The following is a 16,663-nucleotide window of genomic DNA, read 5'->3' on the forward strand; positions in this document are numbered from 1 at the left end:
CTGTGCTCACATAAATACACAATCACACATAGGAGGATTCTGTTATTTATTTCTTTGGATAAAGACAAAATCATACTAGATACATTACACTACATTTGGCTGTTTGCAAGTGTCATGAATATCCATCTAGGTCAAGACATTTTCTAAAACTTTAACTATTTTGCCTTTTTTTTTTTTTTTTTTTTTTAAGAGACAGGGTCTGGTTCTGTCACCCAGGCTGGAGTGCAGTGATGTACTCATAACTTACTGCAGCCTCAAACTCTTGGGCTCAAGGAGTCCTTGACTCAGCCTTCCAAGTAGCTAGGGCTACAGACATGTGCCACCACACTGGCTAAATTTTTTTTATTTTTTTATTTTGTAGAGGCAGCATCTCACTATGTTGCTCATGCTGGTCCTGAACTCTTGGGATTCAGGTTATCCTCCCACCTTGGCCTCCCAAAGTGCTAGGATTACATAAAAGAGCCACTGCATCTGGCTTATTTCACTATACTCTCTTTTTCTGAAACACAGTCTCGCTCTATCGGCCAGGCTGGAGTGCAGTGACACAATCTGGGCTCACTGCAACCTTTATCTCCCAGGCTCAAGCAATTCTCCTGCCTCAGCCTCCTGAGTAGCTGGGATTACAGGCATGTGCCACCACGCTGAGATAATTTTTGTATTTTTAGTAGAGACGGGGTTTCCTCATGTTGGCCAGGCTGATCTCAAACTCCTGACCTCAGGCAAGAGGTCGAGATCAAGACCATCCTGGCCAACATGGTAAAACCCCTATCCCCCCGCCTCAGCCTCCCAAAGTGCTGGGATTACAGGCGTGAGCCACTGCACCTGGCCTCACTATACTCTTTAATAAGAATGTATGAAATCTATTCAACCATTCCCCTGTTGACAGTCATTCGGACCCTTTTAAAACGTTTTTCTTACCACAAATTTATTTACCTTTCGTGTTTTTATTTCTTGGGATAGATTCCCAAAAGTAGGAGTGCTAGATCAAAGAGTTTTATGTTAAATTTTATGATCTATTGCTGGATTACTTTCACAAAATTACAGCAGCTCATCCTCCAGTCAACAATATATAAAAAATTGTTTCTTCACATACCTACCAGCCTATAATATTATTGCTATATTAATAATTTTTGCCAATATAATGAATAAAAATATCTCATAGTTCTTTTAAAATAAACTTAACTGCCTGAGGTCTATTTTTCTACTCGGTTGTTTACACTTGAGAATGCTCTTTGGACATTAACTTTAGTCTGTCATGAGTTCCGAATGTTTTAGTCCAGTCTATCATAATTTTGAACTTCATTGTTGATGTCACTTCCCTCCCAAATACTATTGTCACTGCATTGTTTGGTCTTGCTTAGGAAGGTCTCCTCCAGGCTTAAACAATTTTATTCTAATATTTTAACTGTTTTATCTGTGATGCTTAATTCTCTAATTTACTTCTTGTAATAAGGTAGGGGCTCTGCCGCCTTTGTTTTTATGAGAGCCAAATATGCCAGCATTATTCATTAAATACATCTTCCTCTTCCCACCCATCTCATATATTAAGTTCCCAATATACTTAGATCTATTTCTGGACTCTTATTCCAATGATCTATTTGAACTTTATAGTAACTTTTAATATCCTGTATCATAAGCTCCCCCTCACTTATCTTCTCTTTCACTGAAAAATTTACTTCCTTATGAATTTTAAAATCATTTTATCCAGGAATGGAAGTGTTAGTCCAATTGAAATGCAAAAAAATTTAAAGAACTATTATTTTTATCCAATCCAGAACATAGTAAGGCTTTCCATTTGTTCTGATCTTATTTTATATCCTCCACAAAATGTTTTAGTCTTTTTAGCACAGGTTCTGAATATTATTAAATTTATTCCAAAATAGTTTATATTTTATGACATTTTTTCCATTCATCATTACGATTTCTTGTCATTTGCCTACATTTCTCATGCCCTATTTACATTTTAGGTTTTATAACAAATTATATTAGCATGTATCACTATTTTTAAATTTATATCCCAATCATGGTCTAAACTTTGCCTTCCTTCTTCCTCCAATTTTGAACTAACATACACACCCCAACATACAAACACTCATCTCCTCTAATAAAAATGTGTATACAACATACCTTTTCCTTTTGAAAGGTGACTTTGGCATATCAGCCACAGGGATCATTTGTTCTCCTGGACGAACCCACATGATGGGACCATCATCACTATCTTTTCGACTCTGTAATTTTAGACTAGATAGCGTCCCCCATGGCAGTGTACACTGGAGACAAATAATTATGTAGATTGCAATTATTTTCAAAATGTATCTTCAAGTGTATGTTAATAATAACATTGTTCCCCTGACAAACACACTTTCATTCACAGCTTTGTACTTAAGCACTTGAAATACATATTGAATATATCCCTATATATTGATATACTTTGCTTCAAAAAATTGTTTCAAACATACCAAGAAAATAATTATGCTTGGATGGTTCTGTCCCCCTACCCTGCTAGAGGTATGATTCACCTCTAGCAGAAAGAAAAGAAAGAAAGAGAAAGAAAAGAAAGAGAAAGGAAAAAAGAGAAAAGAAAAAGAAAGAAAGAAAGAGAGAGAAAGAAGGAAAGAAGGAAAGAGAAAGAAAGAGAGAGAGAAAGAAAAGAAAGAAAGAAAGAAAGAAAGAAAGAAAGAAAGAAAGAAAGAAAGAAAGAAAGAAAGAAAGAAAGAAAGAAAGAAAGAAAGAAAGAAAGAAAGAAAGAAAGAAAAGAGACAGAGGGGAACGGGAAGAGAAAAGAGAAGAAGGTAGCCAGGCACAGTGGCTCACGCCTGTAATCCCAACACTTTGGGAGGCTGAGGCAGGCAGATCACCTGAGCTCAGGAGTTTGAGACCAGCCTGGGCAACACGGCGAAACCCATCTCAAGTAAAAACACAAACAATTAGCGGATCATGGTAGTGTCTGTAATCCCAGCTACTCGAAAGGCTGAGGCATGAGAATCACTTAAACCTGGGAGGCAGAGGTTGCAGTGAGCCAAGATCGCACGACTGCACTCCAGCCTGGATGGTCTCAAACCAAAAAAAAGAGAGAGACAGAGAGAAGAAGGAAGGAAACTGAGGGCCACTGTCCATGGAATGTTGAGAAAAAAATTTTTTTTAAAAATTCACCACACACCCCCTTTTCAAAAAGGATTGTCAAATTTCTGTAGAAACAATGCATTTAGGTTGGGTGCGGGTAGCTCACGTCTATAATCCCAGCACTTTGGGAGGCTGAAGCAGGAAGACTGCTTGAGCCCAGGACTTCAAAACTAGCCTGGGCAACATAGCAGGACCTGTCAAAGGAAAGGAAGGGAAAGGGGAAGGGAAAGGGAAAAGGAAGGGGGAAGGGGAAGGGGAAGCAGAAGCGGAAGGAAAAGAGAAATAATGCATTTAGTTCATGTACTTTGAAAATTAAATTTGAAGCAACCATTTAAATAATATTTGGTAATTTTTAAATATAATTCAATAATAAATGCAACCTAATTCCATTATGTAACTACTAGAGAGAAGTAGAAAAGGAACAAAAAGTTTAAAAGGAAAAGAGAAAAAGGAATGGAACAAGGTTAAAGAGAAAGGGAAGAAAAAGATACATGCACATAGAGGGTAAAAACACCAAGCAAACAGAAGTGGTAAAAGAAAAGATGTCCTATAGATTATGTGGTGAGTATTAGAAATCTTGTCACATTCCACAGCTTACCTGGACCCTGAATTTCAGTGCAGGTTTGCACTGACCTTTGAGTTACTGATTAAATAATTAACCTAACTACACAGCTCAGAGATTCCTCTCTCAGTGGGATAGCCCCAGCAGCTCACAAGAAGAAATATTTTCTGAAAATGAAGAGGCTTTAAAAAAAAAAAAAAAAGAATCTGGCTACAAATTATTTAAAGGGGCCTGTGGGGGTGGGCACAGGGGCTCACACCTGTAATCCCAGCACTTTGGGAGGCCAAGACAGGAGGATCACTTGAGCCCAAGAGTTCGAGACCAGTCTCAGCAACGTGGTGAAACCCCATTTCCACAAAAAATACAAAAGTTAGCTGGGCATGGTGGCATGTGCCTGTAGTCCCAGGTACTTGGGAGGCTGAGGTGGGAGGATCATCTGAGCCCACGGAGGTCAGGGCTCCACATTACACCACTATACTCCAGCCGGGACACACAGTGAGACTGTCTCAAAAAAATAAATAAAATAAAGGGGCCTTTGGCTACATTGTCTAAACATGTTATTTTATGGATGATGAAACTGAAGCCCAGAAAGTTTAAATGGCTTTCCCAACCCAGACAGGTACAGCCAAGGCTAAAATATGGATGTGTAATTTCCCAGGCCAGTTTTCCACAATGCTAAACTGCCATTCCTTTGTCTTAAACATTTGTAGTAGAATCTTTCCTGTACTTCTTAAATCCTTTAGTACTTAGTTTATAAAGAGCTGATAAACACATGGAACCTAAATTCCTAAAGTGTTAACAGGTGTTATTTCATGGCCCACCACTTAGCTCTGCCATTACAATCAAGACCTGAGATGTCACATGTACACACAAGAATTATATGAGTTTCCCATCTCTTGCTCTCCTTCCCTCCAGTTCAAATAAACCAAAATGTTTCCATTTCTGAAACAGCCATTCATTTATAGTGCATGTAGCATGAAAGAAACACTCACAATTTAGATTACTCATATTGGTTTTTCTTGCCTTTTTAAACAAAAACTCTAATCCCAGGAGAGATTATCTCTTACTTTTAAAAATGGTGACTCTTCCAACATGTCAAGGAACTCAGGGAAATAATCTCCTACTTCTTCATCAACTGCTCCCACCAAGCTTATTTGTCGCATTGGGCCAGCTCTGTAAGTACCATGAGAATACGTTCTTTTTACCTGAAGAATATGGATTTAATTAAAAGTTAAATACATTATTTTTACCTGAAGAAAATGGATTTAATTAAAAGTTACACATAATGCTTGCTATCATTTTGTAACAATAAATTTTTATCTCAGAATATTATATCATAAGGAGGCAAGCAAAACAAAACAAAACTTTACGAACAGTAACAGATAAGGCATTTTAAAAATAAAACTTGCACTAAATCAAGCTATTTTACTTTCTCTAACTATTCCTACACACTGCTTATGAAAACACAGTTAAGACAAATAAGCATTAATTCTAGACAACTAACATCTCCTTAGAACAGAGGAACTCATTATCTGAATATTCAAAAGTTGGTGTATTTTTCAAAGTTGGCTGCATTTTTCTAAAGTAAAATGAGGTTCATATCTTTTCATCAAAATTTTCCAAAGTAGACCCTCTGAAAACATTAATCATCACCAGTGGCTTATATGTCTAAAAGGCCACCAGCGATGCTCTTCTTTTTTGATCTTACAATATTAACTAGAAACCAGTTTATGTATCTATTATTAATTCTGATGAGAAACTACTAGAAATTAAGAATTACGGCCAGGCGCAGTGGCTCACGCCTGTAATCCCAGCACTTTGGGAGCCCAAGGCGGGCAGATCACAAGGTCAGGAGATCAAGACTATCCTGGCTAACACAGTGAAACCCCATCTCCACTAAAAATACAAAAAAATTAGCCGGGTGTGGTGGCAGGCGCCTGTAGTCCCAGCTATTTGGGAGACTGAGGCAGAAGAATGGTGTGAATCTGGGAGGTGGGGCTTGCACTGAGCCGAGATCGTGCCACTGCACTCCAGCCTAGGCGATAGAGCAAGACTCTGTGTGGGGGGAGGGGTGGGGAGGGGCGGGGAGGGGTGGGGAGGGGCGGGGAGGGGAGGGGAGGGGCGGGGAGGGGAGGTTAAGAATCAGGAATCCTAAGATCCAAATGTGCCTTTGCTATCTACCAGCTACATGACCTTCAGAAATTATTTACATTCCTTGAGCTTTGATTTCCTTAACTGGAATGTTTTACAGCAGATTGCTGAAGAAAACTTGATAATGATATAAACTCACCCGCCATATTGCTAGTAAATGGGTGGCATTCAAAGAGCCAAAACAAAGCCATCTGAACCTCAAGATTCACTGGTAATGACATTTTTTGCCAGCATATTTAAATCCTGACAAAGAAACCTACGTGTTTTCATATACTAACACTAGTAAACAAGTTGAGTCTGTCTTCAAGCAAAACAACTCCTTTTGATAACCAAATTATAAGCAAAATTGTAACTGTCTCTTTCTCAGGATTAGCCTTTGTGGACACCAAATTTAGGAGACCAATTTGTCCCAGTTTGCCCAGGACTATCAGTCTTAAAACTGAGAGTCTTGGTATTTCAGGCAAACATGGATGGTCAACTTTTATCACATCACAGACACAGATTATAAAAGATAGTCACATCAAAAGTTGAATCGTTACAATCACAGCTGGTAAGAGTATCACAATATAACAAAGTAAATCCAACCCATATGTTTTCAAAACAAAATCATTTAAGACAGAGAATCTCATTTGTTATTATAATCAGCAAAGCAGTTTAATGACGTTAATTCTTTAATAAATTCACCAGATATCCAAGCTTAAGTTTTCCTAAACTTACAAATTGACTTATCAGAACTACAAACCATTCCTACAAGTTAGAAAATTAGGGGCCTGTAATCCCAGCACTTTGAGAGGCAGGAGGATATCTTCAGCCTGGCAGGTCCAGGCTGCAGTGAGCTGTGATCATGCTACTGCACTCCAGCCTGGACAACAGAGCGAGATCCTGTCTCAAAAAAAAACAAAAAACAAAAAAAAGAACAGTTGGAGCTTGTGCCCCCATTGTGTACTCATTGTCTCACCTTTTTCCTGTCTCCTAAAAATTCCTATCATCTCCTATATCAAGAGAGCTAAAAGTTAAAGCCTAACTCTACAACAGTCTTCAGACTCTAGATGTTTAGATGCATTAATAGCAACACAGTAAGAAATCCAGTCTATGCATCTCTATAACACAGTCTAACAAAGAGGCTAAGGGTATCAATCTGAACTCTAGCACATTTATCAGAATATAACACATCAAGTCTGTTAAGTGATTCTGAGATTCTGAGTTTTGTATGTGCAAATGACCATAAGGAGTTTTGAGAGACAATAGCCATTTAGAAAGTGAAATCAAACAACTGATATTGTAAAACACAAATTTTCCAAGTGCTTTGAAATATATCTAAAAAGTCAAATTAGAGTTAGGGGTGGTGGCACGAAACTGTAATCCCAGCTACCCAGAAGGCAGAGGCAAGAGGATCACTTGAGCCCAGGAGTTCAAGATCAGCCTGAGCAACACAGCGAGACCAAAAAAAAAAAAAAGTCAAATTATATATATTTCCACTTCACAAATAAGTACATTCTCTGTGCATAAATTTCCTTATCTTGTTTAAATTAGATACCTAAAACATTTAGTTCTAACAAAGCCAGAATCAAGTCCCTGCCACTGACTTGGTTCGTCCTACTACATCACAGCACCAACAACGATCAGCTAAATAATTGGGGCAGTTTATCTTGTGGGGAGGGGATGACTGTTAGGAAAGAATTTTCATTACGTGAATTCTTCTAAAATACGAAGCACAACTAAACTTTCCATTTGTCTAGTAGTTTTAAAAAGTCACACTAGGCCGGGCGCGGTGGCTCAAGCCTGTAATCCCAGCACTTTGGGAGGCCGAGGCGGGTGGATCACGAGGTCAGGAGATCGAGACTATCCTGGCTAACATGGTGAAACCCCGTCTCTACTAAAAATACAAAAAACTAGCCGGGCGTGGTGGCGGGCGCCTGTAGTCTCAGCTACTTGGGAGGCTGAGGCGGGAGAATGGCGTGAACCCGGGAGGCGGAGCTTGCAGTGAGCCGAGATCACGCCACTGCACTCCAGCCTGGGAGACACAGCGAGACTCCGTCTCAAAAAAAAAAAAAAAAAAAAAAAAAAAAGTCACACTATACATGAAATAAAACCAAAAAACTATAACATCATTAAACTATAGAGAGTAGAAGATAAATACAATAATCAGAAAACCAGAACTAACTGTTAACACAGTCCTTTAACACAGTAGTGTAAAATTTATGTATTTAAATGTGAGTAAAAACATGTATCACTGAGTAACAGGAAAAAAAATGGGTAAAACTTGAGTGGTAATATTACAGACAAATCATATGTTGTGTCATGACTCAAGAACTTTATCTACTAATTTTGTTTTGACCAGATGTTGCTATTTCAGGTTAGAATAATTATTTCATTGATTGAAGAAGTATTACCGACCTAGCCATCTCATTTCAAATTACACATTTACATTAATTTCCAAGTTTACAAATATTGCTTTTTATTTCAAAATAAAACACGTCCAAATTAGTATAGACCTAAACATTATAATTTTTTAACATAAAAGACTGAATAGGCCGGGCGCGGTGGCTCAAGCCTGTAATCCCAGCACTTTGGGAGGCCGAGACGGGCGGATCACGAGGTCAGGAGATCGAGACCATCCTGGTTAACACAGTGAAACCCCGTCTCTACTAAAAATACAAAAAACTAGCCGGGCGAGGTGGCGGGCGCCTGTAGTCCCAGCTACTCGGGAGGCTGAGGCAGGAGAATGGCGGGAACCCGGGAGGCGGAGCTTGCAGTGAGCTGAGATCGCGCCACTGCACCCCAGCCTGGGCGACAGAGCGAGACTCCGTCTCAAACAAAAAAAAAAAAAAAAAAGTATGGTCCTATTAAAATTCATAACTATTTCAAAGGATTTTTTAGAGACCCTGAATTTTTAAAGTAATACAGACTCTACTCAGATTATATTGCTAATTATCTTAATTGAATTTTTAGTTAGTTCTTCCCATCTCATGCCAAAATACATATAACAACATATAGATATGTAAAATTCACTTTCACACATAACTTACTATAACAAAAGTATAAGTCTCTCTCTTTTAACCAGAATGTACAAAAACCGTGAGGCAGATCCCATTTGCCCACTAATAAAACCAAAAATAAATTCTATTAGGAAATTGCCCTTTATAAAAACTGCTTAGCTATCACATGTTTAAAACAAACAGCAATGATCTTCCAAAACATTTATTATCCAATAGTAAAGATAAAAATATGATCACCCACCTGAATAAACATAAACCAAATTTTAAAAATTAAATTGAAGTCATTAAAATCTTATTCTGTAAAAGTATTAAATTTTAAAATACACTGTAATTTAACTTTTAATTATATATCATTTCATACAAATTTCTAGTTTAATAACACAATATTTCAAATCCATCAGTTGTAACCATTAACTTAAATGTTACAAACATGGCAAGTTACACATAGCGTTTCCAATTTAAAAAGCATATACTGCTTGATAAAATAAATGATGGTACTTACACTGTTAAAACGTAAGAATAAAATCCACATGCTTTTCACAAAAATGTAAATAATTCCTGATTTTGGTGACACCTCTTTTGTTGCAAAACTATATACCAAATAACCACAATTCACCTATTACATAGGATAAAATTATATCTACAATATCACACACAAAAAATCAAGCCTCAATTCTCTAAAAATCACCTATCCAGACTATGCCAGACTGCGAAGAATTCAACGGCAGTGAGGCGGGAGAGGTAACAGATAAGTATTAGAAGAATCTCTAAATAATCAAAGTAAATGTCACAAAGACCATGGCTCATAAAATGTCCTCTTCTTACATATCCATTCCTGTATTAGGCACAATTATAACTACTCTCTAAAATAATAAAGGACAAGAAACCACAAATTTAGAAGGGGAAGGAGGAGAAAAGGGTAAGCACAGCTGCAGCTGCCCTAAGACATCAGTATTGTATCATAATGACAAACCAATACTGAAAATAAAGTTGCATTATGTTGCATATGTTCGGCAATGAAGGTATTTTTATAGAACCTTGGTACTTAAAACGTTTCCACTAACTAAAAAAATCACTTATCTGGAAAATCTCACATCCTGATGACGCTTAATGTGAGCTTACTATATTTGCTTTTATTCACTTCAGTAAACATTAATCAAACCAGTTTTCTGATGCAGTTAAAAAATTAACCTGAAAAAAGCCAAAACATGTCACTGCTTTAAAATATAGGCCAGGCACAGTGGCTCACACCTGTAATCCCAGCATTTTGGGAGGTCAAGGCGGGAGGATCACTTAAGATCAGGAGTTTGAGATCAGCCTGGCCAACATAACAAAACCCCGTCTCTACTAAAAATACAAAAATTAGCCAGGCATGGTGGCGGGTGCCTGTAATCCCAGCTACTCAGGAGGCTGAAGCACAAGAATGCTTGAACCCAGGAGGCGGAGATTGTAGCGAGCCGAGATTGCACCACTGCACTCCAGTCTGGGTGACAAAAGTGAGACTCAGTCTCAAAAAATAAATTAACTAAATAAAAAATGATAATAAAATATATTTGCTTTCTAAAAAAAGAAATGCACTGAATTACAAAGATACATACAGTTCCTCTTGATTTAGGTATATAGATGTGTCAAAAAGAACACAATAAAAGACAGGCATGATAATTATATATTTGTGGGAAAGCTTGTATTTAAATAGTGGCCTTCAGAAGAAATATAACATATTTAATCTAAATCTCCTCCCCCTCCCCACAAAACCCCACGACCAACATGGCCACATTATCACTTTTCCCCTTGTATATTCTCTATAAATATTATGAAGGGAAAGAAGAAAGTAGAAGTAAGAGACCTATCGTACCCATTGCCAGTAAGTGTCAATACCAAAATCTGAGAAGCTTTGGTTAACAGAAAATCAAACAATTGTTTAAACTAATATTCTACTTATACAATGTAATTTAAAAAAAAAAAAAAAAACACCTTAGGATTCTGAGATTGGCTTGCTACAAAGGGAAAAAAGTAGCCTATTCTTAACAGGAAATATATTGCCAAAAACAAATCTATAAGATGTTTTACTTATTACTGTTTTCTCTTACGTAAATTATGAAAACTGTTGCAATCAGGAAAAGGCAAATATAGTAATAATAAGCAATTTTTTAAAAAACTCCAAAGAACTCACTTGAAAACAACCTGCTGTTTCCCAAAACATGTTCCCTGAAGAGAGAGCTCTACAGTCCTCTAAGTCTGGAAAACCCTTCTTGTTTAGGAGGCTCAACACGCACACTGGCTATAAGTTTCTGAGGAGTCTCAATGCAAACAAATATTACTTATTTGGTCCAGCATTACACTATTTTGGACTTCAAAACCTGTTTTTTGTAGTTGTTTTAGTATACCTATCAACATTCCAAGATAGTAAAAGTTCCTCAGAATACTTTCATAGTGATCCACAATAAATATAGAAGATAGATATTTTTACCTTGTATCAGCACAATGTGAAGAAAATATAAAAATAGGAACATTATTAGAGCCAAAGAATTGAGGGGGTGGGAGCAGAAGCTGTTGATTCAATTCTGCTGAGGATTTTTTTTTAGCGTGTGGGGAGGAGAGTCCCTTATTTTTAAAAACAAGGCCTGCTCAGAACATTCTGAGGCAATCTAAAAATGACATAAATGACTGTGCCACAAGGGGGAGCCATTATCCACCACATCTGGCAGATAGCTTCTAATTAAAATAGGGAATATTTAATCAACGTTTTATTTCAAAAATACCCATATAACTGCAACCAAAATAAGAACGAAAGTATTATCCACTTTAAAATTAGTAAAATAAAGGGGTAAAGCTTTTTTTTATTATTATTAGAGCATCTCATCTGGTCCCTGACATGGTATTTTGTATAGATCAGTTCATAAGTATTTGAGGAGGCTGGGGCAGGCACAATTGGTCAAAATGAAAATTTAGTACAAAGGCAAGCAACGTTTCAAAGATGAAACATCAAATTGCTTTTACTAGCCTAACAGTGAATGACTCCAGCATGAATTCAACAAATGCTAGTGTTCTGCCCCAATTCTATAGTGAAGCAGGTCTAACAGTCAGATCAGATTTAATGTTTCATTATTAAAATAATAGACTTTTAATCATCAGTTAACACATTGATGTAAGTTGCCTGAGAAACAACTTAGAACCAGAATAAAATTAAAATAAGATTTAGAGTTTGGAAGTGGATGAAGGGTGGTTAGACAATGACTGCTCCAGTTTTCACATTCTCACAGTTCTTAGTACAGGGTTCCAGAGTATGTGCACTGATTAAAGACAGTGACACGACAGAAATCTAATTTCTTTATTGACAGAGAAAACTCCTATTTTATTTGCCTTTTTCTATCCCTACGGTAGAACCCAGGAGCACAACAAATGTCTGAGTGAATATCTGAATGACGTACAGATGGTAGAAAACCTAAAACGATAGATTGCTTAGAATGGTTTTCAAGAATTATAAGGGAAATGAACTCACAGTACAAAAATTTTATAATTACTATACTTATATTATGTTTGTAGCCAATCATTTTTTTATTTGTCAATTTAAATCTTATGGGTCTTTTTTATCTCTCTTGATGTCAAATTTTATAGTCTTTTTAAATAAATCCATTTAATTAAAATGTTAAAAAAAAAAAAAAAGAAAAGAAAACCTAAATGAACATGGTCAATTGCAAATGGCCACAAATTCTTCCCAGGCCTATATGCTCACTCCTGTGCAACGTGACTGTGCCACTCCCGTCATCAAGAAGTGGAGTCTATTAATGGGCACGCACAAAAAAAGAGTAAGGCCTACAATTTCATTGCACAACAGGGTGACTATAGTCAGTAATAACTTAATTATACATTTTAACTAAAAGAGTGTTATTAACTGGGTTGTTTGTAACACAAAGGATAAATGTTTGTGGAAATGGACACCGCATTCTCCATGATGCACGTATTTCATATTGCATGTTTGTATCAAGATATCTTATGTACTCCATAAATATATACATCTACTATGTAGCAACAAATATTAAAAATTTTAAAAATTTTTTAAATAGGCCAAGCACTTTGGGAGGCCAAGGTGGCACATGCCTAATCCCAGCTTTCAGGTGACTGAGGCACGAGAATCACTTAAACCTGGAAAGCTGCAATAAGCCGAGATCATGCCACTGCATTCCATCCTGGACAACAGAGTGAAACTCTGTCATACACACAAAAAAATAAAGTAAAATGAATAAATAACCTAAAAGAAGTGGAGTCTATTTTTCCACACGAATCTGGGTTTCACCAGTGACTTCCCTTTGTCAACAGGACATTAGCAAACACAACACAAGCAGAAGCTTGTACACTGGGGCTTACCCTCTTTTTACTCAATGGAACCCTGCAACCACCACCATGTAAATAAGCCCAGGCTAACCTGCTGGATGATGAGAGAAACGTGGCCATCAACCCAGCTGACATGCATCAACCACCAACCATGTAAGTGAGGTGTGCCAAGACTCAACTGGTCTGCCAATCATCAGATGTAAGAATGAAGCCATATAGCCCCAGCTAAGTTAGCAGAGACCAAAAGAATTGTCCAGCAAGCCCAAAGAATTGTGAGAAATGAAACCTTTTTTCAGTTCACTAAGCTTTGAGACTTCTGTTTATACATTTAATACAGCAAAAGCTAACAGATATGGACAGGTTACAAACTTTGGGAAAAGTCCATACATATGTTTCTATTCTCAAATAGACTTTCATGATACAGTTTCATATTATATCACTAACCTCAGGGCCACAGCATTAGAGAAATGACATGACCTGTTAAAATATATATAATGCCACACGGTCTTCAAACCTTTCAGGCAACCTGCAAGGATACAGATGAAGATGGAAAACAGAATTATACAAGTAAAAAGAATTCCTAAACCAAAGACGAAAGAACAGGGATGTTTTAATCCTTTGTCAGTGTTACGTATATGTGTTTAATAAAGTTGAACAGATGCTAAAATGAGTATTTGTGAAAGCTACAAAGTACTATTACAAAGATAAACACTATCACTACAAAAATCATAGAAACAGCTACATAATTTGTCATCTTTTAGTTTCTACAGAATTTAAAGCAAATTATTTTGGTTGTCCTGATTGTAATTTAAGAACAATAACTAAAACAGAAAACTAAGCTCATGAGGATACAAACTCAGCATGAACTTGGTTTGGGTTCTACAGCTAGTGGTGGTCAGGACCATCAGGTTGCACAACCTAGGGACTGCCATTTACATCACTGAATGGTTGCAGTGCACAGCTTCTACCATCATATAAAACATAAAGCACATATAACATTACTATATATATTCTTTTATCAATTAAAAATGGTGCTAATTAATTACCTAGAGGATAGTATTCTCATGAATTTCTTTTTTTTGAGACAGAGTCTCACTCTGTCATCCAGGCTGGAGGACAGTGGTGCAATCTCGGCTCACTGCACCCTCTGCCTACTAGATTCAACTGACTCTCCTGCCTCAGCCTCCCAAATAGCTGGGACTACGGCGTCCACCACCACGCCCAGCTAATTTTTTGTATTTTTTTTATTAGAGACAGAGTTTCACCATATTGGCCAGGCTGGTCTGGAACTCCTGACCTTGTGATTCACCTGCCTCGGCCTCCCAAAGTGCTGGGATTACAGGCATGAGTCACCACACCCAGCCATGAATTTCTTTAATGCTGCTAAATGTATTTTCCAAACTATATTACATTCTAAAAAATAAGTGTCAGGCCAGGTGTGGTGGCTCATGCCTGTAAACCCAACACTTTGGGAGGCCGAGGCGGGTGGATCACCCGAGGTCAGGAGTCAAAGACCAGCCTGGCCAACACGGTGAAATCCCATCTCTACTGAAAATACAAAAAATTAGCCAGGTGTGGTGGTACACATCTGCAGTTTCAGCTACTCAGGAAGCTGAGGCAGGATAATCGCTTGAACCCAGGAGACAGAGGCTTCAGTAAACTGAGATAGCGCCACTACACTCCAGCCTGGATGACAGACCTAGACTCCGTCTCAAAAAAATAATAATAAAAAAATAAAAAGTAAAAATAAAAGTCAGATTTGTACCATTTTTCTCTATCAACTTCACTCTACCTTGTCTTCCCACATTTTTCTAGATCTTTTGAATACTGCTTTTGGACTAGTTTTAACTAGATCAAAGATTTTTCAGAATATAAAAGGTAGAAAAGGGAACTGAAGGATAGTTACTGAATTACTCTACAGTTCTGCTTTCCTCTGCTCTGCAGAAAGCATTGTCATCTCATAACAAGAGCAGGTTCTATTGAACTGAACCTACTGAACTTAGTCAAGATGGTCCCCGACTCAGATGGTTCAACTCATAATTTTTTGACTTTACTAGGGGTTTATCAGGTTCAAACCTCACAGTTAGGTCAAGCAGCATCAGGACTTAAGATGGTTCGCTTCCTTGTAATTTTTTTTTTCAGTGGGCTTCTCAGAGGTTGTTTTGTTTTTGAGACGAGTCTCGCTCTGTCACCCAAGCTGGAGTGCAACGGCACGATCTCAGTTCTCTGCAACCTCCGCCTCCAGGGTTCAAGAGATTCTCCCTACCTCAGCCTCCCGAGAAGCTGGGATTATAGGTGCCCACCACCATGCCCAGTTAATTTTTGTATTTTTAGTAGAGACAGGGTTTCACCATGTTGGCCAGGCTGGTCTCGAACTCCTGACCTCAGGTGATCCGCCCACCTCGGCCTCCCACAGTGCTGGGATTATAGGCATGAGCCACCACGCCCAGCTGTTTATCAGAGTTTTAAATGCATTTTCAACTTAAAAGTATTTTTGACTTACAGGTTTATTAGGATGCAGCCCTAGCGTAAGTTGAGGAGCAGCTGAAGTTAGTGAGAAGTCATCAAGTTTGATTCCTGAGCAAACACTTTAACATTAATTTAGCTTTATTATCCACAACTGGTTTTTGCTGTGGTTTATATTAAGTAAAACTACATTCCAATATTGGTACCTCTGCTCTTCCTTCCCCTAGAATACTGACTCACATTAGGTCAATTAATGTCATCTCAACCAATGATTTTGGTGAAAGCAATTTCACACAGCAGTATATGGGCTGATCCACTTGACACCACCAAAATATACAGTTTCACTACATGATTCTAATAACAAGCATTCATTAATGGAAAACTCGTTTTTTCTAAATTTCATATAACCTAATTACTAAATTTTTGTTTTTGTTTTTTGGGGTTTTTTTCTTTGAGACAGGATCTCACTCTGCTGCCCAGGCTGGAGTGCAGTGGTGTGATTTTCTTTATTTGCAAAGAGACATGGGCCTTGCTATGTTGTTCAGGCTGGGCTCAAACTCCTGGGTTCCAGTGATCCTCTTGCCTCAGCCTCCTGAATAGTGCCATGGCTAATTACTAAACTTCTGACATTCCAAATAACTAGCATGTACATGACAGTACCACAAATAAGGGAAAGGGGGATGTTGGAAGATAAATGGGGTACAAAATACATTTTCAGTTTCTCAGGATGAGTGTTAATGTCATATTCTAAGAAGTGCTGAAAACTTCCATGTTCTCAAAAAGGGTGATTAACAAAATGAGGTTCTTGAATATACAGGAATAAATCTTTTAAAAATCTGCAAGACCTCTATGCTGAAAACCAAAAAGTATTACTGACAGAAAATAAAAAGACAAATGAAGGGGAATACCATGATCAGACCGGAAGACTCAATGTTGTAAAGGCATCAATTCTACCCTAACTTATCTACAGTCTCAATGTAATACCAAGCAATATTCTACCAGGTAACTCTTTGAAACTTGAAAAGCT

At 37.6% G+C, this 16,663-nt stretch overlaps 1 protein-coding gene across 3 annotated transcripts in view; it reads right to left on the reverse strand.

Annotated features, from left to right (window-relative positions):
* The window catches only part of RSBN1L (round spermatid basic protein 1 like), a 100,339-nt gene that overhangs the window by 11,410 nt on the left and 72,266 nt on the right, over window positions 1-16,663 (reverse strand). For 2 of the 3 annotated variants that reach the window (XM_005550390.4, XM_074035665.1), the window contains 2 exons: window positions 4,753-4,890; window positions 2,128-2,270 (listed from right to left, as the gene is read on the reverse strand). In XM_005550390.4, the coding sequence (XP_005550447.2) occupies window positions 2,128-2,270; window positions 4,753-4,890 (281 nt within the window). Of the gene's footprint in view, window positions 1-2,127; window positions 2,271-4,752; window positions 4,891-13,672; window positions 13,697-16,663 lie in introns of those variants that run through there. The other variant, XM_074035667.1, reaches the window with a different exon arrangement.

This window comes from Macaca fascicularis, chromosome 3 (genome assembly GCF_037993035.2).
Source record: "Macaca fascicularis isolate 582-1 chromosome 3, T2T-MFA8v1.1".
NCBI lineage: Eukaryota > Metazoa > Chordata > Mammalia > Primates > Cercopithecidae > Macaca > Macaca fascicularis.